The sequence below is a fragment of the Onychomys torridus genome, chromosome 12, assembly GCF_903995425.1.
Source record: "Onychomys torridus chromosome 12, mOncTor1.1, whole genome shotgun sequence".
Lineage (NCBI taxonomy): Eukaryota > Metazoa > Chordata > Mammalia > Rodentia > Cricetidae > Onychomys > Onychomys torridus.
The window spans coordinates 55,918,849-55,942,452 of record NC_050454.1 but is presented as its reverse complement, the minus strand read 5'-3'; the positions used below and the strand labels follow the sequence as shown (position 1 = coordinate 55,942,452).

The following is a 23,604-nucleotide window of genomic DNA, read 5'->3' as shown; positions in this document are numbered from 1 at the left end:
AGGGCTCGCCTATTGGTTCCGCGCAGCGCCCGGGCCCCGCCCAGCTCTCGCCCCTCCCTTCTTCCGGGCCCCGAGCCCCCCCCCGCGCGCGCGCGCGCGCGCGCATCGGGACCGCGCTCGCTCATTCGCTCGCTGGCTGGCTGGCTGGCTGGCTAGCTGGCTGGGCCGCGCGCTCTGTCGCCCGCCAGTCTGGTCGGCGCGCGCTCGGCGGCGGCGGCCCGACGACGCAGCAGTAGCAGCGGCAGCGGCAGCGGCAGCAGCAGCGCTCGCCGCCGGACGAGACTCGCTCGCGCTCCGGCTCCCCCGGCCACGGAACGCGGTAGGGTGCAGCTCCCCACCCACGCACCCACCCACCCACCCACCGCGGAGCGGCGGCGGTGAGGAGAGCGGGCCGGCCGAGGGAGACAGACGCGGTGGCGGAGAGGAGAGCGGGCCTGGCATGGGAAGCGGGGCCGGGGGAGGAAGGACGCGGCGGGGCCCGGAGCGCAGGGCATCATCGGGGAAGGGAGGTCGGGACGCGCCCGCCGCCACGTCGAAAGCGGAGCGGCCGAGGGATGCGCGGCGGCGGCGGGTCCTGGAGGGGAGGGCGACGCCTCCTCGGGCGCGTGCCACGTCGCCTGCCGCCTCCGGGGAGGCGACAGCGGGCGTCGGGCGGGCGGGCGGGCGGGCGGGCGGCGGGCAGGGGCGAGGCGGCTTGCCCAGGTTGGACGCGGCGCGCAGGCGGTCCCCTCCGGAGTGTGTCCGTGTGTGTGTCCGTGTGTCCCCACCCGTGCCGGCTCGCGGGACCCCGTGCCGCCGGCCGCATCTGGATCCCGCGGGCCACCACCCCACCACCCCACCACCCCACCCCACCCCACCACCCCCGGCCCCGGGCGGTCAGGGCCGGCTCGCCCGCCCACCCCGCTCGCCAACCCCCTCCACCTTGGCAGCGTCCACCTGGAGAAGGGATTTGTTTCTAGAAATTGCGACGCGCTTTTCGTTCCCGGGCAGGGGTGGGGGGGTGGGGGTGGGGGGTGTGTGTAAGTGGGGGTGGGGGACTGCAAAGTTCTAAACTCCTAGAAGGCCCGGCTCGTGGAACAAAGTAGAACTTGAGCAGCAGCCGCCGCCGCGGTGACGACGTCCCGGGATGACGTCACCAAGCGGTGTTGAAAATGGGAGCTCGGGGTGGGGTGGGTGGGTGGGGGGAGTGTGGGTGGCACCAGGCGCTCCGGGTCTCACGGGTGCCTCCCGTGGTGGCTGGCCCCCCTCCGGGCTTTAGACCTCCTCCCCTGGAACACGGCTAGAAGTGGGGTGGGGGTGGGTTGATTCTTCCAGACATCATTCCTTCAAACAGAAATATAAGTAAGCCCGTATGACTCATCTTCTGTTACAAACCAAAAGCAACCACTAAGTGGTTCTTTCCTTCCTTTTTTATTTTGTATTTTATTTTTGTTTTGATACGAAATGGAGCAAACACATCCCCAAACTCTGTTACGTGTGTGGCACACACTGGCCGAATTGATGAATGAGGACGCTCTAGGAGTCAGTCCATCTCTCTCCTGTAAGCCTTTCGTTTTGTTGGGAGTGGAGCTCATGTAGTTCCACCAGCAACTTTCTTGCCCAGAAGTGTGTCTTCAGTGCCGGTGGGTTTTCGTAGTCGTCGTAGGTGCTATCCATGAAGTAGAAATGAAGCTTCAGAATGTGGGAAATGCCTCACATTTCTCAGGAGAAGGGAGGTTGTACAAGCAGTTGTAGTAGACTGAAGTTCTGTGTGCCCGCACACTGTTCTGTGAGGATTCCATCCACCAGTCGGTGATAGCAGTAGGTAAATTTGGCATTCTAAGAGTCCAAGAGGAAGGTTTGGGTATCTTACCTTCCCGTGCAGGATCAGAGTGAGCATGGCTGCCAGGACACAGCTCAGATAACTATGTAGAATTTGTTTCACAGTGAGGTCCCTTGTTTGCATTTGCACAGAGGAATCGCATTAGACAAGAAACTTAAAAGAACAGATTGAGAAAAGAAAGCTAAAAGAACCAGGTATTTCTGAGGTTTTGTCATTGCTTTTGATTTGTTAGAACCGACTGTTGTTAGGCAGTTATAATCAATACTGTAGGGCCTGTCATTGGTGTCCAGAAAGATGACGTTACTTAGGCAATGCTGTATCTGAATATCTCCAAGTTACTTTCATCTGCCAAATGAATGAGCTCATCTCAAAGCATATATGTATATTCAAAACAACCCCAGAACAGCCTTTGTGGATTAATCAATGACAAATCGGACTCTTTCTATTTTAAGAGTCCTTGATGCAGCTCCAAAGCATGACTGATTATTTAATTTTTTGAGTGATCCTGAACTTACCCTGTTGAATATGTCTTAATACTCACTATTTTGTCTCAGCTTTTTAGGAAAATAAGTTCTTGAGAGAGTATGTACAAAACACTCAGTGCAGAAAAAAAAAAAAACTTTTAATGTGTAACAGCTTTATTGAAGTATAATTCACATATACTTCTCATCCATTTGAAATAAACAAGAGCTTTTAGCGTAGTCAGAGTTGTAAAGCCAGGACAGTACTCAGTTTTAGAATAGTTTTATCATAGCAGAAAATTAACCTTGGACCTACTAGAAGTTTTCCTCCTGGTCCTCCACGCTTCCTGCCTCTAGGCCACCCAGTCTCTTTCCTCTCTGTGTAGACTTACCTGTTCTGGACATTAAAATGAAGGGTATCTCAATATGTGGTATTGTGTCCTGCTGCTTTGCCATTTCATCATGTGTGTATGGTTCTCCCATCTTGTGCCACATGTTAAAACTTCATCCCTTGGAATTGCCAATTCCATTGTTCGTGTATACCATACTTTGTTCATCGTTTGGTGGATATTTGGGATGCTTCTACCTTGTAGCTGGTTATGCGTAGTGCCATGGACATACCTGTACATGTTTTTGTTTTCCTGGGCTTCTAGCTAGTCAAATTACTGGAAATGTCATAGCTCTTTAACTTTATGAGAGAACTACAGATCTCCTCCAAAATGAAGCTATAGTACTACATTTTAATGATTTTTTTTCTTTACTTTTTGTGTATATGGGTATTTTGCCTGCATGTATGTACGGCCACTCTGTGTGTGCCTGGTACCCTCGAAGGTTAAAAGCTCCCCACCCGCCACTGGAGTTATGGATCATTATTAACTACCATGCAAACCCTCTGCAAGAGTAGCAAGTGGTCTTAACTGTTGAGCCATCTCTCCAGGCCTGAGTACTAGATTTTCAAATGGACTCTTCTGTTTCCCGTTTCAAATCATCTCACCGAATTTCTAATTTGAGTTAGAATTTGACTTATTTAGTAAAACCGGTGTAGTATTTATTACAGTGATTCTTTTGGGGTGTTACTTGGTTTTATTTTAGTCATCAGAAGCAATGTGATGTGTTCTTCACTGAACTACTGCTTAAAACTAAGTAGTAAGACTCCCAGTAGCATGTCCTAATAGGTCTCTGAGGACGAAAAAACATTCATGCTTATTACTGGACATGTACACAAGGTAAAACCGAAAGGAGAGGGGAAAGCTATAAGGGGACATATTGTGCAGAACTTTATTTTCCTGCGCGCGTGTGTGTGTGTGTGTGTGTGTGTGTGTGTGTGTGTTGCTGCTGCTGCTGTTTGGATTTGTGTTTTGTTTTTAAGAATACTGTGGTCTTCACAGGGAAAAATGAAGAACGAAATTGCTGCTGTTGTCTTCTTCTTCACGAGGCTGGTTCGAAAACATGACAAGTTGAAAAAAGAAGCAGTTGAGAGGTTTGCTGAGAAACTGACTCAGATACTTCAGGAGAAATATAAAAATCACTGGTATCCAGAAAAGCCATCAAAAGGACAAGCCTACAGGTAAAGTGCTAGATTGGATGGTGGAATTGGACTAAGTAAAGATCAGTCTGTGTAATGGCTACAAGGCCAGAAGACGAAAGGTCTAGAACATTGTGCCTCTTAGGATTTTATCTGCACAATACAAAACTCTGGGGTGCTGTGGTATTTTCTTGTTCACTTTAAAGTACAAGGGTTTGCTGATGGATCCTATTGCTTAGTCTAGGGAGGCCAGAGCTCTAGATTCATCAGTTTGTTTCTTGTGTCTACTCTGGCTCCTGTTCAAGTACATTTTGCTGTTATCGTGAGTACTTAGGGTTTTTCACAAATCTAACGGATTCCTAATCTCTTCTAAATGAGCATGATAATTAAGACTTGAGGGAAATTAGTCTCATTGTATCTAACGGTAAAGTACATACTGTATGTTCTTTTGAAGAAGGCAATAATGGTACACCCCTTTAATCCTGACACTCAAGAGGCAGAAGCAGGCAGATCTCTGAGTTTCAGGCCAACCTGGTCTACAGAGCGAGTTCAAGGACAGCCAGGGCTACACAGAGAAACCCTGTCTGGAAAAACCAAAAAGAAAAGAAAAAGGTAAAATAAGATAATCAGACAGAGCCAGACATAGTGGCACACGCCTCTAATCTTAGCGCTCCAGAGGCAGAAGCTGGTGGGATTTCTGTAATTTCAAGGCTAGTCTACTTTACATAGTTCTTTAGGGCTATATAGAAAGACCCTGTCTCAGGGCTGGAGAGATGGCTCAGTGGTTAAGAGGACAGACTGCTCTTCCAGAGGACCCAGGTTCAATTCCCAGCACCCACATGCCAGCTCAAAACTATCTGTAACTCCAGTTCCAGGGGACCTAACACCATGGCAAAACACCAATGCACATAAAAATAAATAAATTAATTAAAAAAAAAGAAAAAAGAAAAGGAGCAAAGGCTTCCTCTACCCTTAAAAAAAGGAAGACCCTGTCTCAAAAAACAAACAAGATAATTAGCTTAACATGTTCTTGACCTTTCCAGTGATCTCATTTATATTGGGTCTCTCCTTTGTGTCAAAAGCCCTTGAAGGTACCTCACCTGTGTACTCAGATGATAAATAAATCAAGTCTTGAATGACGCCAGGTTTTCGTGAGCTTGTGTGCACCATAGTCTCAGTACTAGGAAGGAGGGCAGTATCTACTTGGAACTAACTGCCTTTTATTCTGATTGTAAGTTACATGTACAGCTGGAGGAGCGGCCTTTTCTTTAAGCTGTACAAGAAAAACACGCCCCAGCATGCTCACGTTGGTACAGATGTAGCTACTGAGAAGGCAAATAAAGTAATTTCCTAAGACTAGCTGTCATACCATAATGGGGATTGTGGACATGGCTCAAAATTTAAAGTGCTCCACAGTTAACTGGTGACAGCCCCTACCATTTGTCCCACAGACCAGCACGTAGGAGGTCATTTATAGGAAGGTCTTCTTGGTTAGCACTTAGAGTACAGAGCTACTTGAGAGACCCAAGACTGAAGTCACAGCTACAGTTCTTACCGTTCCTTGTTTCTACTGGCTTAAAGCCAGTTGGGGTGTGCAAGCCTGATGACAGAATAGCCGGGGCAGTGTCTGTACTGTTCCTTCGATTTCACCCAAAAGTTTCCTAGGCAGTTGGTCAGTAATATGAATACAAGTAGGCATGGAGCCAGTAAGTCTTTCCACATTTTATACAAATGAGATGTTTGTAGAGGACAGTTTGGCAATATAAGACCTGTAAAAATATTTATATTCTGAACATTAATTCTCAGAATTTAATCTGGAAAAATAATCAGAAATGCAGACAAATATAGGTGAACACCAAAGTCTCTTACATATTTTAATTGCCAAAAAATTTAAAAGAACCATCCGCATTAAGTAATACACTATTTTCATGTAACCTTTATAATCTTGCATTTAAAGAACAGTTAATAGAAAAGAAGTCCCAGTATGTAGGGTAAAAAAAAAAAAAAAAGCATAAAAATATGTATGTAAATTTGCTAAAACAAGCTTTGCATTATATCTGATTTTAAAGCATAGCTTCTTCATCACTCTTGTGAGTATGATGTGTAAACACGAAGAGTTCCACCATCTCAACTGCTTTTGTACTTGGTGCATGGAACTTGAGTAACCTATGTGACATTAGAATCTGAAGGATGGGTCCATCTAATAAAAAAGATTAAGCAGCATCTTATAGACCATAAGGTATTTTTTACTCTGAATTTGTTATTTTTAGTAGTGCAATTAAGAAATGATAAAGAGGAGTTGGGCGGTGATAACACACACCTTTAATCCCAGCATTTAGGAGGCAGAGGCAGGCAAATCTCTGAGTTCCAGGACAGCCAGGGCTGTAACAGAGAAACACTTTCAATAAATAAATGAATGGAAAAGTTTGCCAGGTGGTGATAGTGGACACCTTTAATCCTAGCACTCCAGAGGTGGAGGCAGGCAGATCTCTGAGTTTTAGGTCAGTCTGGTCTACTAGTGAGTTCCAGGACAGTCAGAGAGCTATTACCAGAGAAACCCTATCTTGAAAAACAAAACAACAACAACAAAAAAGAAATGATCGGGAACTGTGGTTGAGCTTGGTTGGAGAGGCTTTTTGTAGGCTGTAAATCATGCACACTAGGCAAGCACACCATTTCTACGCTGTACATGAACTTTGGAGTTGTTTGAAGTTTAGATTCACTGGTGTGTGATATTGGACAAGTTCCTCAACTGCCTCCTTTTTTCCCTTACAAGGTTCAAATAATAGCTCATGAAATGACAAAACAAACAAACAAACAAACAAAAAAAACCAGCTAATAGGAAGCTGTCTATTGCATAGTATGTGACCAAAAAGAATTACTATATTCTAGATATATGTATTATTAGTTGTTGTCTTATGAGAACTTTTGTAGTGAAGATTAAAATCAGCTAATGAGACAGTTTAACTTTAAAAACTAAATATCACAGCCTTTAATCCCAGTACTCAAGAGGCAGAGGCAGGCAGATCTTTTTGAGTTCAAGGCCAGCCTGGTCTACAAAGCAAGTTCCCAGGACAGCCAGGGCTACATAGAAACCCTGTCTCCAGGAAGACAAAGAAACAAAACAAAACGGAAAAAAAAAAAAAAAAACCACTGTCACATTGGTACTATACCGGTAATTGAAACACTGGTTGAGTGGTCTTTTGTTAGTTACAGAATTTATCGCTATTATTGGGTGCTTGGAATTGAGCCTAGTAACATAGAAACTCAAGCAATTGCTGTACTACTGAGCTATATCCACTACGTCCTAAAAGCAGATAATAATGGATGGTGTCATTGTCAATTCACTTGCATGTCCATATTCCATATCTTCAGTTATGGTAGAGAAGTGAAACACTTTATCTAAGCTTTTGCCCAGTAGATAAATCCAGGAATAGTACTAATGCCAGATTGTCTTGGTTGAGTCTTGATTGAAAGCAATAAAATACATTACATGTTTTCTGTTTTGGCTACTGGTTTTCCTCCTAAGCAGTATGCAGGTCTTGAGGTACAGTTTTGCATTCATGCTACTATTTAGTCACTTGGCAGAAAAGTTAATTTTTAGTACGGCACAAGGGGGCGACAGGTGAGGCGATGAGGAGGGTGCTGTCTACACTGCTAGCTGTGTTTCCTACACCCCATTAGTGAGCATGGCATTTCCTAGGTTACAATGTCATAGGCTTTACTAATCTCCAATTTTCACGAGCTTACTTTGGCAACTTAGATAAAAGGAAGCCCTGTATAACCCAAGTTACATCAAATGAAATAATAATGTTTTAGGATTATTAATAAGTATGTGATATTCATGGTTCTGTTGTCCTTGAATAATTACTTTTGAGACAATTATAGATGAAGTAAAGCTGTCTCCCTTAGGATTTCACGTTTTTACCTGAGATGTAAAAGAGCAGCAATAAAACTTGTCACAAAAATGTTCCAGTAATAGTTGAGGCACTAGTTGGAGTGTTTTATTAGTTACAGATTTTATCAGCTTAGTCTGCAAAATTTTGTAATGTCAGGGGCTGGGGATATACTTACCTAACAAGAAGCTTAGGGTTTGATCTCCCACACTGCAGTAAAGCAGGTGTGAGGGTTTATACCTCCAATCCCAGCATTTGAGAGGCGGAAGTGAGAGTGTACCACAAGTTCCAATAACATTCAGCTCCATAGCAAGTTTGAGGTCAGCCTGGGATACATGAGACTCTTGTCCCACCCCCCAAAACTGTGAAGAGTTCTGAGTTCTAACTGTTTTGGTCTCGGTTTATTTGATGTCCGTGTGCTGTTTAGTGGTCTCTGATAACATAGGGGATGGGTGCTTGCTCTGGGCTCACACAGGTGCTTTCTCCTGTTTTCACCAGGCTAGGCAGCCTTCATGTTGCCTGAAGAATCTCCCAGGTTCTCCATCAGGGAATTTTGTTATCATTCACTTTCTCATCTATTGATAGAGAAGATTTAGAATGAGATTCAAGTCTACCTATTAATCTAATTCTGTTTTGTTGTAGATGCATTCGCGTCAATAAGTTTCAGAGAGTTGATCCAGATGTCCTGAAAGCCTGTGAGAAGAGCTGCATCTTGTACAGTGACCTGGGCTTGCCCAAAGAGCTCACACTCTGGGTGGATCCATGTGAGGTGTGCTGTCGGTGAGTCTTTTAGCAGCAGAACCAATTTTACCAAACGTCCTCCTGTGTGTCCCGTCTGTGTCTCTACAGCCAGGAGCGGGCAGCCTGGCTTTCTCAGAAGAGCTTTATGAAACTGCCCTCTGAAGGTGGTGGGAATCTATTTTATACCATGAAGAACTCAGAAACAGGTTTTCCTGGAACCTTGCCAAGGATTTTACTAGCACCAAGAGGCGTAGACCTTAGGCACCTACCACTCTTTCACTCACGTGACTGGCACACCCCTCTCTTCAAGGTGGGAGAAGCTGATTCTAAATAATGTAGGACAGTGACCTGTAGTTGGTCTCCATCGCTGCCTCGTTCCTGTTTTCAGATGCCTTAGTAACATTCGAAAGATTGTATTCTCGTAATAGAAATTACTTCTGTCATCTCAAACAACTGTAGAAGGCTGGTAGATGTGAAATCTACTTAAACTTTAATAAAACATGTAAAGTAGGCACTTGGGAAGTTTTCAGAAATTAAAGCAACATTCTTTAGTTCAAAGGGTAATAAGTGAGAAGTAGTAAGCAAACTACAGCATACTATTATTTGTGCCATATTAGAAATTTTACAAACTACAGTGTTAAGTGGCACAAAGAGAACAAGACAGCTGAGTGGTGTTACTTGAGCTGCTGTGTGAAGGCTGGATTGAGGGTGGCTAGGTGACGACAGGGTAGGGGAGCTGTTTTTCTCCAGGAAGAAGCAGCAGCAGCAACTAGTAGCATCAACTCCCACGGTTTTCCTGTGATGCTGCCCAGGGGGAGTTGCTGTTTGTTTTCAAAGTACAATTCTGTTGGCCTCTCAATTGATTATAATGAAGTTGCTTTTTTGATATGAATCTAGCTATATACTATAGAGATGGTCACAGCCTTTAACCTCATCTGTAATGAAGATAAGTAATACTAGAAAAACCACGTGTATTCTAAGTTTTATCAGAAAACTCCAGTGACTACTTGATTTAAGGCTATTGCCTTGGAAAATTGGGGAGGTCCAGGTTTATGAAAGCAGAGCTTTTTCAACACTGTTTTGTTGGTGGAAAAAGGAAGACTAAGCCATGTGAAGTTTGATCAGAGACAGTCCAGACAGTTTTAGATTGTGGGATTGAGTAAGAACTCAGTGTTATTTGGGTGTTAGACTTTGGAGACTTCACCTACTGAAATCCTGCTAAAGACCCGAGTTTACATGAAATAAAGAACCATCACAGTGTTGCTGAGATGGACAGCCAATCCCTCCTGATCTTGAGTCAGTACTGACAACTGCTTAAAGTTGTATCAGCTGGGCTGGAGAGATGGCTCAGAGGTTAAGAGCACTGATTGCTCTTCCAGAGGATCTGAGTTCAATTCCCAGTGACCACATGGTGGCTCACAACCACCTGTAATGAGATCTGGTGCCCTCTTCTGGCCAGCAGGGACACATGCGGGCAGAACACTATACACAATCAATCAATCAATCAATAAATAAGTCTTTAAAAAAAAAGTTGTATCAGCAATAACCTTATCAGATTTATTCCAAGCCTGGCGGAGTTGGTGCACACCTTTAACCTCAGCGCTTGGGAGGCAGAGATAGGCAGATCTCTGTGAATTTGAAGTCAGCCTGGTCTTCAGAGCAAGTTCCAGGACAGACCTCAAAGCTACACAGAGAAACCCTGTCCAAAAAAAAAAAAAAAAAAAATTATTCCTAATATCAGATGTTACAAACTTTACAGTTTTTGATATGTGCAGGATTCCTCTGTGTGTGTGTATAACTGGCATAAACCCCATTGTTTGAACTCTCTCAGTTGCTTGTGTTATTTCCTTCAGTTTCTTTCCATAAAGACTTATACATTCTTAATGCTAGACATATGTCTTACACAGGATACATTGTGTATGGGCTTTGCCTGAATGTATGTCTATGCACTGTATACATTCCTGGTGCCTGAGAAATCTAGAATAGGGCAATGGAACCTTGGAACTGGAGTTCCTGATAGTTGTAAGGCTCTATATTGTTGCTGGGAATTGAACCCAGGTCCTCTGGAAGAGCAACAAGTGGTCTTAACTGCTGAGCCCTCTCTTCAGCCCTTACATTTCACTCTCTATCTCTGCCCCGCCCCCATATACTACTGGATATACTGCTCTCATCCCCCACCACACACACAGGGTTTCTTTGTGTAGCTCTGGATGTCTTGAATCTCACTCTGTAGACCAGGCTGACCTCAAACTCCCAGAGATCCGAGTGCTGGGGTTAAAGGCAAAGGTATGTGCCACCATGCCCAGCTAGGTAGTTCATCCTTAATAGTGCCAAATAATAAAAACCTACTCTTATTTTATCATATTGGTTTATTTTCAGTACCTACTAATAGGTATATATATGATCATGATTTTTCCCCAAACTGGCTATTGTGTAGAGCTGTTTTGTTCTTTGTCTTTTTCTTTCTGAGATAAGGCCACAGGTCAGTATCTATGCTTTGTAGATCAGGATGGTCTCAAACTCAGATCAACATGCCTCTGCCTCCACTGTACTGGAATTAAGGCATGAGCCACCATGCCTGGTATGTTGTTGCTTTTTTTAAACAGCTAATACAAATTAGCTTAACGTTGTAGTGTATACACCTGGATAACAATCCTTCCAAAGAACAATATGGTCTGTGTAAGTTAATAGAGAATACTGCAATAAGGAAATGTGGTTTTGAACCCAAACTGGAAAGATAAATGTTCTGAAAATTAGAACTGTGCTCATGTAGTAGATATATAATTGAAATATATCTATCTGTCTTCAAAAACAGTAGCTTGGGGCTGAAGAAATAGTTAAGCGCATGAACAACTTTTCTAGAGGACTCATTTGGTTCCTAGCACACATGTAAGGTAGCTCAGAACCAACTTAAGCTCCAGAGCATGTGATGTTTCCAGCATTCAAGGGGACCAGCACTCTCTATGAACATACCTACAAACATATACATAATTAAAGTTAAAAATAAGAAATAACACATTGGTATACTTGAGGCTAAGGTGCTATAATAAAAGTTGGGATGTGTTTAGAGAGAGCATTCTTCCTTGTCATATAGAATAAGGTAGAACTTAGTAGGTTTTCACTTGCTGAAATATTTGAAGATACATAATAAATAATAGATTTTTTTTTCTATGAAGAGAAGTCTAAGAATAGCTGGCAACTTTATCTGTTCAGTATTATTTTACAACTTGAATGTAATGTCTACAATCTTTTTCTGTTAAGGAGCATTAGATAAGTATCGATTTGTTTCATAGTAACTAAATTAGCCTTGATATTTTAGCAATACATCATTGAGATGGAAAGTTTAAAAGTGGTCCATTACTAATTCTCATAAGGAGTTAACTGTATATTCTTAGTGTTACAGTAATGTAGCCACTAGTTTCATTTAGTATGAAGCCCTCATTCCAAAATACTACAAAAACAAAGATGTGCAATTTAATTGGTTATGAAAGAGAGCTGAGTTAGTTAATACCACAGGTCCTTCGATTATTATGTGCATGCCTTTGTAGTAGATTTCTGTTTCTACAAAGGCACTAATTTATTTTCTGCCTTTCTGTTTTCCCTGGTTTTTAACTCCACTAGTGGGGAAAAAAATGAAGATGTGCTTCAATTTCACATTTTAAGTAAATGTGAAATTATATATACTACATGTATTCTGTGTTATGAGTAACTCACCCAAACTGCTAGGCATTTTGAATTCGGAATTGCTGGATTGTGCTGGAGAGATGGCATAGAAGTACCTCTGGCTTCCTCGTCCTCATAGGAAACTAAGGCCCAAAGAGATTTGATGGGTGCATTTGGTCACACCAGCTTCAAGGCTCATGATTTTTCTGTCTCTGCTTACAAAATGTTAGGATCAGTGACCTCTTGAAAAGTTTTTTTAGGCCGGGTGGTGGTGGCACACACCTTTAATCCCAGCACTTGGGAAGCAGAGGCAGGCTGATCTTTGTGAGTTCAAGGCCAGCCTCGACTACTGAGCAAGATCCAGGAAAGTCGAAAAGCTACACAGAGAAACCCTGTCTCAAAAAAACAAAAAAAAAGTTTTTTAAAGGTGATCAGCTTTTCTATAAATCTCAGTAACATGATATAATTCAAGCAAATCTCCTTTATTATCTCCATCATTTTTCACTTTAATTTTAGTAATTGTCAGAAATCTTTTGTCTGTATGTAAATTTAAAAACACAGGCATTAGCAGAGTGGTGGTGACATACATCTTTATTCCCAGCAATCAAATCCTAGCACTCAGGAGATAGAGGCAGGTGCATCTCTGAGTTCAAGACCAGCCTAGTTTACAAAGTGAGTTCTAGGACAGCCAGGATTGTTACACAGAGAAACCCTGTCTCGGAAAACAAAATAACATCTCCCCACCCACTCCCCCAAAACCCCACAGACCCTGTCAAAGTAAATATAGGAAATTTCTAGTTGATTTTGGACAGTGGCCATTTAGAAATAGATTAGAAAAAAATCCTACTGTACAGGAATTGTTGTTGATGCATATAAAACATAATAAAAAGATCACTTGTGAAGTTTCAGACACTTTTTGCTTGATGTCAGTAGAAAAGAGTATAACCACTTCTATTTATACTTCAATAGACTAGCTGTAAGAAAATTACAACCTACTTGTGCTTTGGATATTAAATGTGCACAGTCCAGTTCTGGAATGATTCCTTTATTGCCGTGGAACAGTGGCATGACCAGACCTGTTTAATTATTTTTACAAATGTTTCTTGCCTTTTATATGATTTGTAAGTTTTTTATGTATACCTAGGTATGGAGAGAAAAACAATGCATTCATCGTTGCCAGCTTTGAAAATGAGGATGAGAACAAGGATGAGATTTCCAAGAAAGTTAGCAGGGCTCTTGATAAGGTGACCTCTGATTATCATTCAGGATCCTCCTCTTCAGACGAAGAAACAAGCAAGGAGGTGGAAGTGAAACCGAGTTCAGTGACTGCAACACCAAGCCCTGTGTACCAGGTGACTGTGGGACACTTCCTGTTACTGGACATTAGCAGGTTACAGCTAATCCAGCTAGCCACGCTATGCTTGCCAGGGATTCTGTTGAGTATTCTGAATCTCAGCTCTTCCCTTTACACACACCTGGGAAGCTGCTTCTCAGAGATGCAAATTGGCATTCTGAGTCAGTTTATCAAAAGTACTCCTTCCCCGGGGGCTGGAGAGATGGATCAGAGGTTAAGAGCACTGGCAGATCATGAGTTCAATTCCCAGCAGCCACGTGGTGTCTCACAGCCATCTATAATGAGGTCTTTAAAAAGAAAAAGTACTCCACTCCTCAGTAACTAAAATAAGTATATTTCTTAAAGAAATATGCTGTCCTCCAAAAGAATTCATAATAAATATTCCTGATTATATTAATAATAAAGTCCTTTTATTTAAAAAAAAAAGTAGCTTTTTATATTTTAGTACTTCATTTATATATTTAGGTTAATTGTCTTATTCCCTTCTTCCATCATTAAAGATAACTTTTACTGAATGACATTTTGGTTAGTTTTTATGTAAAAACGAAAGTCATCTTTACTGCTCTACCCACGGGAGCATCGCATAGCAAATGCGTTTACACTGCAGATTCGTTTACTTGATATCTAAATTACTTTCTAGAACTTTGACTGGCAATATTCTTTAACAAAAGGAAAACAAATATTTTCAGTCAGACATTTATATAGATGTTTTGAGGAGCTTTATTCTCTATATGTACTTCTTTATATTTTTAGTATATTTTAAAATGTACCTTCATTTATTAGTCTAAATTAAATGTAACTTAACATGCCAAGTTTTTGGTAAGATCAGTGTTAGTATGATACAAAAACTTGTACCTAATAAGAGTCTATTGAGTATGAAAAACTAAACTTTCAGATTCATATAATGAATATTTCCTGATGGAAATGCAATTTCTCCCTCTCTTGTTTTTAATTATCTTTCCTTGGACTGACAGGAAGGATAAAAAAGATTATCACATTGGAAGTATATGTCTATACTTTAACACAGGCTTCCTTTCTACAAAACTTTTCTTTAGAGGAAGGTTTCACTGTGTTAGCTCTAAATGGGCTGGAACCAACTACATAGACCAGACTGGTCTAGACTCACCTGCCTCTGCCCACTGGGTGCTAGGATTAAAGACATGTGCCATCACATTCAGCAAAACTGGTTTTAGAAAATAATTTATTAAAGCTATAAAAAAGAAGAACTTGCAAATACAAACAGTAAAATATTTAACAGTGCCGGGCGGTGGTGGCGCACGCCTTTAATCCCAGCACTCGGGAGGCAGAGGCAGGTGGGTCTCTGTGAGTTCAGGGCCAGCCTGGTCTACAGAGAGAGATCCAGGACAGCCAAGGCTGTTACACAGAGAAACCCTGTCTTGAAAACAAACAACTTTATAAAATAACAGTAATTTCTTCCCTCTCACTCTGGAGTCCTAACCCGTGCCCTCCCATGGGGTGCTCACCACCAAGCTTTGCTGTGGCTACTCTCCCTTGCTTTTGTTTTGTCTGTGGCTGCCTTTCAGATCATTTTTCAAATCATAAATGTTTAGGGCAGTTTTCTCTCAGTATGTTGCATTATATATTACAAATTACCTTTACTGTATTTCCTGAAAATCATCCAAATGTGGTGATTTTGTTTTTACTCAATCAAGCAAAAAATGTAAGTCCCAAAGTAAACTGACTGCTGTGAAGTCTTTGAGTCAGTTGACCTTTAAGTTTAAAACCAAGTGACATTTATCTTCCCCTATTACAAAAGCCTATTAGAATAATAGGAAGATGTTAATAGATAATAATAGAAAGAAATTAAGGTATTTCACATGCTTTTTTTGGAAGACATTTCTCTTTGGCATTCCACTTGTCAACAAGACATTTCACAGGAAAAACAATGCCCTGTCTAAGCCTTGTCTAGGAAGTTGACACCGTCCTACTTTAACCTCCTGACTGCTTGTCCTGACTCTGAGGTTGTGGCTTGTTTGGTGACTGGAGTAGTAGTTAAAGTGTGTTCTGGAAACAAGTCCTTAGCACATGGGCGTAATGAGATTTTGATTATTCATTTTCTAGTTGTTTTCTAAGGGGGTTATCTAAAAAAGACACTGACACTCATAGTTCCTGGCAGGGGAAGGTGTTTGTTCTATGGTGTTCTAGAAATTACCCCTAGAGTCAGCTCTCAATCTTTCCCCAAAATGATCTATGGACTCAGTTCAATCAAAATCCCAAAGTTATTAACACATTGATTCTAGATTTTTCAGAAAATAAAATTTGAGGGATGACATGAATATAAAACTGTTGTATGTATTAGGATTGCTAATAGTTTAAGGATATATCCTTGGAACAAAATAAAAATTCCAGAATAAGCTCACTTTTATACATTTACCCACTCAGCACTCTCACACTAGAAAGTGCTGTCTTGTTACTCTTTAGGGAGGCCCGCCACCCAGCTCCCAAATAAATTGCACATGGAGGTTTATGCTTAATTATGAATGCCCGGCCTTAGCTTAGCTTAGTATCTAGCCAGCTTTAACTTATCCCGACTATCTTCTGCCTCTGGGCTTTTCCCATTGTCTTACTTCTGTAAATCTTACTCTTAACTCCTTAGCTTGCTGTGTAGCTGGCACCTGGAGTCCTCCTCCTTCTCTGGCTACTTCTTCCTACCTTCACTCCATCTCTTCCTCCTCCCAAATTTTTTCTCCTATACTGTCTGCCAGCCCCACCTATCTTTTCTCCTGCCTTGCTATTGGCCAGTTCTTTCGAGCATCAGGGGCTTTAGAAGGCACAGTAACAGCTTCACAGAGTTCAACAAGTGCAACATGAATAAAAGTAACACACCTTAAAATCATATTCCCCAGCACTGCCTAATAGTCACGCACCAAAAAATGGATTTAAGATGATCATAGCTCTCTCTATATAAGAAAGCTAAATTTTTAGTGTTTTTTATATGAAGAAATATGGAGAATCACTGTGAAAATATCTTCCAAGAGTCACAAAAAGCATTAAAAAAACAAAAAGAATTGATTTTTTTTAATCAAAACTAAACATTTTTAGTAAGTAACCGGAAGAAAACATTAGAAAACAAATGATCAGATCAGAAAGTATATTCTTGTTATACATATGTATGAAGGACTTGGTTTTAGAATATACTTTAAAAACCCCTTCAAAAGAATTCATAGGCCTGTTGGAGCAGCAGAGGGATCACAAGTTCACAGTCAGCTTGGGCAGGTGAGACCCTATCTCAAGATGAAAACTGGAGAAGAGAGCTGGGGACATACATAGCAGTAGTGCAGCAGTCACCTCCTGTGCACAAGGCCTGAGGTTCCAGCCCCAGCATTGCAACAATAATAATAATAATAGTGGTAATAATAGCAGTAAAAGACAGATGACCGAATTAAGAAATAAGTAGAGTTATAAATACTGAGCAAAAATTGCAGAAATGCCAGAAAGCACATGAAAATGTGTTGTATTTCATTTGTTCTCAATGAAACACAAAGAAAGCAGCTGGATCTCATAAGGAGTATAAACTGACATTTCTCCTTCTACTAGTCCCCATTGTACTCCTAAGTACTACTAAGAACATGTAAAAACTGCAGGTGGGTTTAGATGTGCCCAGAGGTACAAATATAGAATATGTCATTTGCACCACCTGAATTAAATGCTTTGCAGAATTTTAACATCTCACATTTAGAGGGACAGATTAGAATCAGAATCTAAAATTGATACAGTGTAATTTCTAAGCAAAGAAGTTGAAAACTGCTGAAGAGAATTTAAGCAATGTGAACTTGATGTCCTCTACCTGACTTAAAGTATACTCTAAGATTCTTGGGCCCAAATACTAATAAACAAGCTACAGCAGAATGATCTTGAAAGTGTTGTCGAAATACTTAGCCTCTGTCCCTAGGATTTCATTATTTTGTAGTAGACCTTGGACTGGTGCATGAAAAGTTGTGACTCCTTGCTTACCTACTCTAAAAACCTATTGTGTTCTTAGGGTTACCATTCATTCTGTGTTTGCATCTTTGATGCTGGAAGATTTTAATTTAGTTTTTCTTCATTCAGAAAATCACATGGCTTATTAATGAGGTGTGGCTTTTCTTCACGTATTTAAACATAACCAAAGGGATGTCTCTGAGGCCTACTCACAGGATGAGTGGTAGTTTGTGTTTAGTTAGCAGCCTGAAAGAGTCTTGACTGAAAACGTGGGTTATTTTTTTCCTTTGAATTTACTCAATGTCTTTTCTTTCCTACAGATTTCGGAACTGATATTCCCACCTCTTCCTATGTGGCACCCATTGCCCAGAAAAAAGCCAGGAATGTACCGAGGGAATGGCCATCAGAGTCACTATCCTCCTCCTGTGCCGTTTGGTTATCCCAATCCAGGAAGGAAGAATAAAGCCTACCGTCCAATTCCAGTGACCTGGGTACCTCCTCCTGGAATGCACTGTGACCGGAACCACTGGATTAATCCTCACATGTTAGCACCTCACTAGCTCCTTTTGATTGTGGTGATGTCATGTTGAAAGAAAGGAAGAATATACCTTAAGATATACTAAAAGTTCATACTGGTAGTGAAGTTAGATGGACCAAACCATCAAACTTATTTTTATAGAAAAGTTACTGAGAATAATCTTTCTTAAAAAAGTATATATATGCACTTTAGATACATTGAAATAGTTTGAGAAACTTTATTAAAGTTAGTCAAGTGCCTGAGTTTTTACTATTGGACTTAAGTATTTATATATTGTGCATTGACTCTGTTGGATACAAAAACACTGTAGGAGTGGGCGATGTGTTCTAGCACCTTTGAGCATTTACTTTATGGAGAGTATGTAAGTTATTTATACACAAGGAAATCTATTTTATGTCATTATTTAGAAGAATTGCGTGAAATCATGTAGTTGCAAATAAAAAGTAGTTTGAGGCATGGCAATGTGTGGTTTTGTTCTGTACATGAGAAAAGGAGAAGGCAGAAGAGATACTCAGGAAAGAAAATAATCTAAAATGTTTCTTTAAAAAAACAATTTTTATTGAACATATGTTCCCCACAGGCCACATATCAAAATATACATGTAAAAAAAATTATATTTACTGGCAGTAGCTATTTGAAAATATAAATATAATAAAATCACTTTCAACTATCAAAGTCAATATATATGGGACCTTTGTCACCAGGATTTTGGCCCATAATAATTTCATAGGACATCTGACTTACATGCCTTATACCATTGGAGAAGGCAAAAATGTTCTTGTAGCCATCCTTAATCACTGTAAACTAGGTATGGTGGCAGGCACCTGTAATCCCGTAACTTGAGAGGCTGAGGCAGAAGTTGCAGGACGTCAGGGCTTATTTAGCTACACATCAAATTTGATGCCAGCCTGGGCGAGATAAGACCTTATCTCAAAAACTAAACACAAGGGAGAGGTGGTTGTGTTGTGCTTTTTCCTAAAAAGCATTAGTCTTTCCTAAAGTTCTAAAATAAAAAGGTATGGTACTGCAGATTCTTCAGTCCTTCGTATTTATACCACTGTAATCCCATCGGTCTGGTAAGTGTACTTGAACTACAGAGAAAAGAAAGAAAGAAAAACCATCTATGAGTTTGGGTATTCTAAAGGTAAATTTAACAAAACTAAGATCAGTAATGCTTTCCCCATCACTCTAACCTTTCAATGTTCACTCTGAAATTATTCAACGTGACCAAGAGCGAGTGACCACAACGTCCTAGTAACTGATTAAAAGGCTTCAACTGTTGCAAACATCCCTGTAGTCAGGTTCATTTCATTTAGTTTGTTTTGGTTTTTTGAGATACGGTCCCTACTTAGCTCTAGCTGTCTTGGATCTCACTGTGTAGAATCGGCTTACCTTCAATCTACAGATCCGCCTGCTTCTGCTCCCTGAGTGTTGTGATTAAAGGTGTTGGCCACCATGCCTAGCGCTTTGTCTATTTTTTAAATTACTATTTAAGTACAGAAAAATAGAATGAAGTTAAAACTCAGTGGAGTGAAATATGAAGTCATTTTTAATACCACAGTTCACTATGTTTGCAACTTCATCCAGAACCATATTTAATCAGCAGAGATTCCTAGTTTTAATGTCATTGTGTTCTGACTTTTAAGCCATAACAATTTTAGCATATTTCTAAAGCACAAAACTTTTCCCCTGAGTATTTTCCTACTGGTAATTGGCATCACAAGGAAGATTAGTTTTAAAATGAGGAGATTTAAAAAAAAAAAAAAAAGGTATTTTGAGCTAGGAGCCTTGTTATGTTTCCCTGGTTTGTCTCCCAATTGCTGACCTCAAATGATCCACCTCAGCACTCCAGTGCTGGGACTTAAGGCATGTATCACCGTGCCCCACTGAAAAATAAGTTTAACTGCTAAGGCCATTGCTGTACTGTTGTGGGTATTGGAGGATTTTAGGGAGAGAATGACAGATTTGGGGGCAGTTAGAAAGTTTGGAATATTTTTGTAAGGGAAGTGCATTTATTCTATTAGTTTGCTTATATTACAGGTATGTAAACTTGTTGGGAAAAGTGAAGTATAATAGCCACTCAGAAAGCAAAGCATTAATTTTAGCACTCACCAAGTTGAACTCTGCACAGTACTGCAAAATAGAAATCTACAGTCAGCAAGATGGCTCAGTGGGTAAAGGCCCTTGCCTCCAAGCCAGGTGACATATCTCTGAGACCCACATGGTGGTAGGAGAGAGCCAACTCCCAACAAGTCTTTTGACTTCACAAATGCTGTGGCACTTGTGCATGTGTGTGCAAACACAGAAACATATAAATATGATAGAAGTGAATCCTTAACTAGCCTGACAACTACATGATGCTTGGGGAAAGCCAATATTTAGATTTATTTGTTTATATTTTATGTGAATGAGTCTTGTCTGCAACAATGTCTGTGCCTATGTGCCATGCCTGGGGAAACCACAAGAGGGCATCAGATCCTCTGGAACTGGAGTTACAAATGGTTCTTAACCACCCTGTGTATGTTCTAGAAATCAAACCTGGGTTCTCTGCAAGAGCAGCAAGTGCTGTTTGTTAACCACTAAGCCATCTCCCCAGCCCTGGGAAAGCTAATTGTTAATTTATCTACATTTTCGATAGTTTTCTGTATAAGACTATGACCTTTATTCCTACTCTACCTTGCTTTAGAGTTTTAAGTTCATGTAATAGTAAAGCTTTCAACAGTAAAGCTTTTCCAACTTGTAACTACTGAAAACAGATCGCCACTCAGCAGGTGGCTCTTAAGTTCTGGGAGGCATGGGATACTCTAGTGGAAACTAAGACCAAGTCAGTGTTTCCCTTCCAGGACTGGACTGAGTGAAGACTGGTAGCAACTGCATCATTTCAGCTTCAAAGCCTTAGCACTTTCAAGCACGAGTTGCTTGTGAATGGATAATGAGAACTGTTTTTAATTTCCCATTTTGTATTTGTAGGTATAACAGCAAAGCTCTAAATTTTAGAGGTTAAAGTTGGACATGGATGTGTGAAAAATATAAGTTCTTTGGTAAGTTCTATAATATCATTAATGAAGTGCTTATTTGTGTGTATTTTTTTTAACTATATCAAAACATTTGACTACAGTACTTTTTTGGGGTGTGTTGTTTTGGTTTGGTTTGGAGACAGGTTTTCTCTGTGTAACCTTGGCTGTCCTAGAGTTTGACCTGTAGGCCAGGTGGGCCTCGAACTCGAGATCCTCTTGACTGCCTCCTGTGTGCTGGGGTTAAAGGCGTGTGCTGCCACCACCACTTGGCTGTGTACATAATAATTTTAATCTAAGCCATCAGCTTTGTGATCATGTGTTTAATCCTCATAATCACCGCATGATTTGTGCCATTTTTATTTCAGTTAAATAAGGACTCTGATGTCCAGGATGACAGCAAGCTAATTAACTTAAGCCTCAACTTAAAAACAGGACTTAAGGCTTGTGCTCCATGGTGCCAACACCACATACAGTTTGTTACCTACATAACGTCTGTGGACTTTTGGGAACTTGTGAGGTCAGGGATCAGACCAAGATTTGACAGAGAAATCTTAGGCAGAAATTATGTTAAATGAAATTTAATACAAGATATTAGCATTTCTATATTAACCACTAAGTCTTAGTTCCTTGTTACAAACTGTTTAGTTGTATCTGAGGAGAGGAACTAAAAATGTGACAGCAGTTTTGTTTGAACTATAAATCAAACTTAAGTGACAGTGTGGCCAAGAGGACAAGAAAACTACTGGCCAAGGAGAAAGCTCACACATAAGAGAAATAATTGTAGCAATGCCCAAGATGAGCAGTCTTTTGCTTTTTTCTTAATTATCAATTTTTGGGTAACTTAATCTGGAACACAGTGTTAACATTAGTTTTGCCAAATTTTTCCCATATATTCTCTGGAAATAGACTCCAGTTAGTGAAATATGTACATGGATGCGCCTGTGTGAAATGTGTACACTCTGCAGAAATTGCTACCTGCTTCCCAGTGCATAAAGGCCATCTTCAATGTAGGACCAAAATAGAGACATTTAATAGTTATCAAAAGCATGAGAACTTATAGCAGTGTAGTTTGATGTTTATTGCATAAAACAATTTATCTAAAAATCTCAAAATGCAATAGCTACAGAAAGAACTCTCATAAAGTTATGAACTTAAGAATTTCACAGGACTTGAAAACACCGTTCTAATTTACACACATCAGTTGAGATCATAAAATGTAAACTAGGGAGATGATGAAAAGCATCTCTGCTTCATTAGCTGGCTCATGTAGCACTTGTGTAGTGCTGAGGCCAGGAAGAGTATCAGCTTCATAGTAACTACGTTTGAAGATAATTAGGCAGGCAGGATTAATAAGCCCCATTATTGTGTAAATAATGTACAATGTATCCATGTATTGGAATATCCCGTAGCACCCTGCAAATAAACATGACTTTGGCTAAATAAATATAATTTAAAAAGTAATATCCCGTTATTGAGAACATGTGTAAGTGGAGAGGTAAAGGAATATAACTTTTTGTAAGGCAGTTACAGTTTTGAACTGTAGATCTTTTCACCTAGCAACTGTACTTTGAGAGATGTATCTACAAAAGTACTTCAATAGAGGGACTATCAGCTATGGAAAAGTGTTTAGTGTAATGTATTTTGGGATAACAACAAAAAAGCCAGCCACAATCAAAGAGCAATTAAATAAAATTTAAAACATGTATTCCAGGTAATATGGAAAATGCTATGTGGCTACGGGGAAAAAAGAGTAGATGAGTTTATAATGGCATAGAACATTAGAGGTGAGAACATGAAAATATCCTATCTACGATGATGTCTATACTGTCTGAAAAAAACAGTGTTTGGACAGTATATTCAGAGGAAGGACAAAGGCTGCTAAGTACAGACCATTTACTCTGCTTCTTATTTCTTTGGATTTTTCTGTTGAGCATTATTTCTCTAATTTTTTTTAACTAGCTTGATTTTTAAATTGATTTTATTTTTAAGGGATAATGTAATATGATAAAACAAAAACTAACACGTTGGAGTTGGACAAGATAAACAGAAGAAAAGAGAGTGAAAGAAAACACAACAATCGGAGAACTACTCTTTGGCACACTAAGAACTCCCATAAAACATAAACTGGGAGCCACAATTCTATAGTTCTTTAACTGGAGGGATAAAAACAGTTTGTTAAAGCACTTAGGTCCACTGGATTCATTTTTAGCTGATACTCGTAGAATATATATACAGAACGCTCTGTTGAAACATACGGTAACGAAGGACTGTAATCCATCCATGCTGTGCAGCAGCATGGAGCCAGTGAGAGTGATCTGAGTCTACTGAAGAGAAGACATGTCCACAGTGTTATGAGAGGGCTGGCTGAGAGTACATATAAAAGGTAATGAGAATAGACTGTGCCTTAGAGGGCTTTGTGTCCTTGGTTCTTGATCCAGGGTCTGTGTGTACTGAGAATGACCTTGAACTCCCAATTCCCTTGCCTCTACCTACCTACAGAGTGCTAGGATTATAAGCATGAGCCACCAGGCCTGGCTTGGAATTTGTTTATATGAGATGAAGTGACAAATAAAAGACACTGGTACCTGGCAAGTATTAATACTCAGTATGTTTACATGAGGTATCTGGAAGGCGAAAAGTCAGTA

General features: G+C 40.5%; 2 protein-coding genes across 2 annotated transcripts in view; one reads left to right on the top strand and one right to left on the bottom strand.

The window, feature by feature from the left end:
* Positions 1–115: 115 nt before the first annotated feature.
* Btg3 (BTG anti-proliferation factor 3) lies at positions 116–18,398 on the top strand. Its single transcript, XM_036203366.1, has 5 exons — positions 116–319; positions 3,672–3,850; positions 8,347–8,484; positions 13,253–13,460; positions 17,725–18,398. The coding sequence occupies exons 2-5, from the start codon at positions 3,678–3,680 to the stop codon at positions 17,962–17,964; spliced, it is 759 nt and encodes a 252-aa protein (XP_036059259.1). The 5' UTR covers positions 116–319; positions 3,672–3,677; the 3' UTR covers positions 17,965–18,398.
* A 101-nt stretch (positions 18,399–18,499) lies between these two features.
* Positions 18,500–23,604, bottom strand: part of Cxadr (CXADR Ig-like cell adhesion molecule) — a 54,853-nt gene continuing 49,748 nt past the window's right edge. The window contains exon 8 of the mRNA XM_036203365.1: positions 18,500–19,033. Coding sequence (XP_036059258.1) covers positions 18,992–19,033 — 42 coding nt within the window. The 3' untranslated portion in view covers positions 18,500–18,991. The remainder of the gene's footprint in view (positions 19,034–23,604) is intronic.

Excerpts from the sequence above, each read along its gene's own strand:
- Btg3 (XM_036203366.1), top strand. The coding sequence starts at position 3,678 with ATGAAGAACGAAATTGCTGCTGTTGTCTTCTTCTTCACGAGGCTGGTT. Across the intron at positions 3,851-8,346 it reads TCAAAAGGACAAGCCTACAG|ATGCATTCGCGTCAATAAGT; the intron begins GTAAAGTGCTAG and ends GTTTTGTTGTAG. Across the intron at positions 13,461-17,724 it reads CACCAAGCCCTGTGTACCAG|ATTTCGGAACTGATATTCCC; the intron begins GTGACTGTGGGA and ends TCTTTCCTACAG.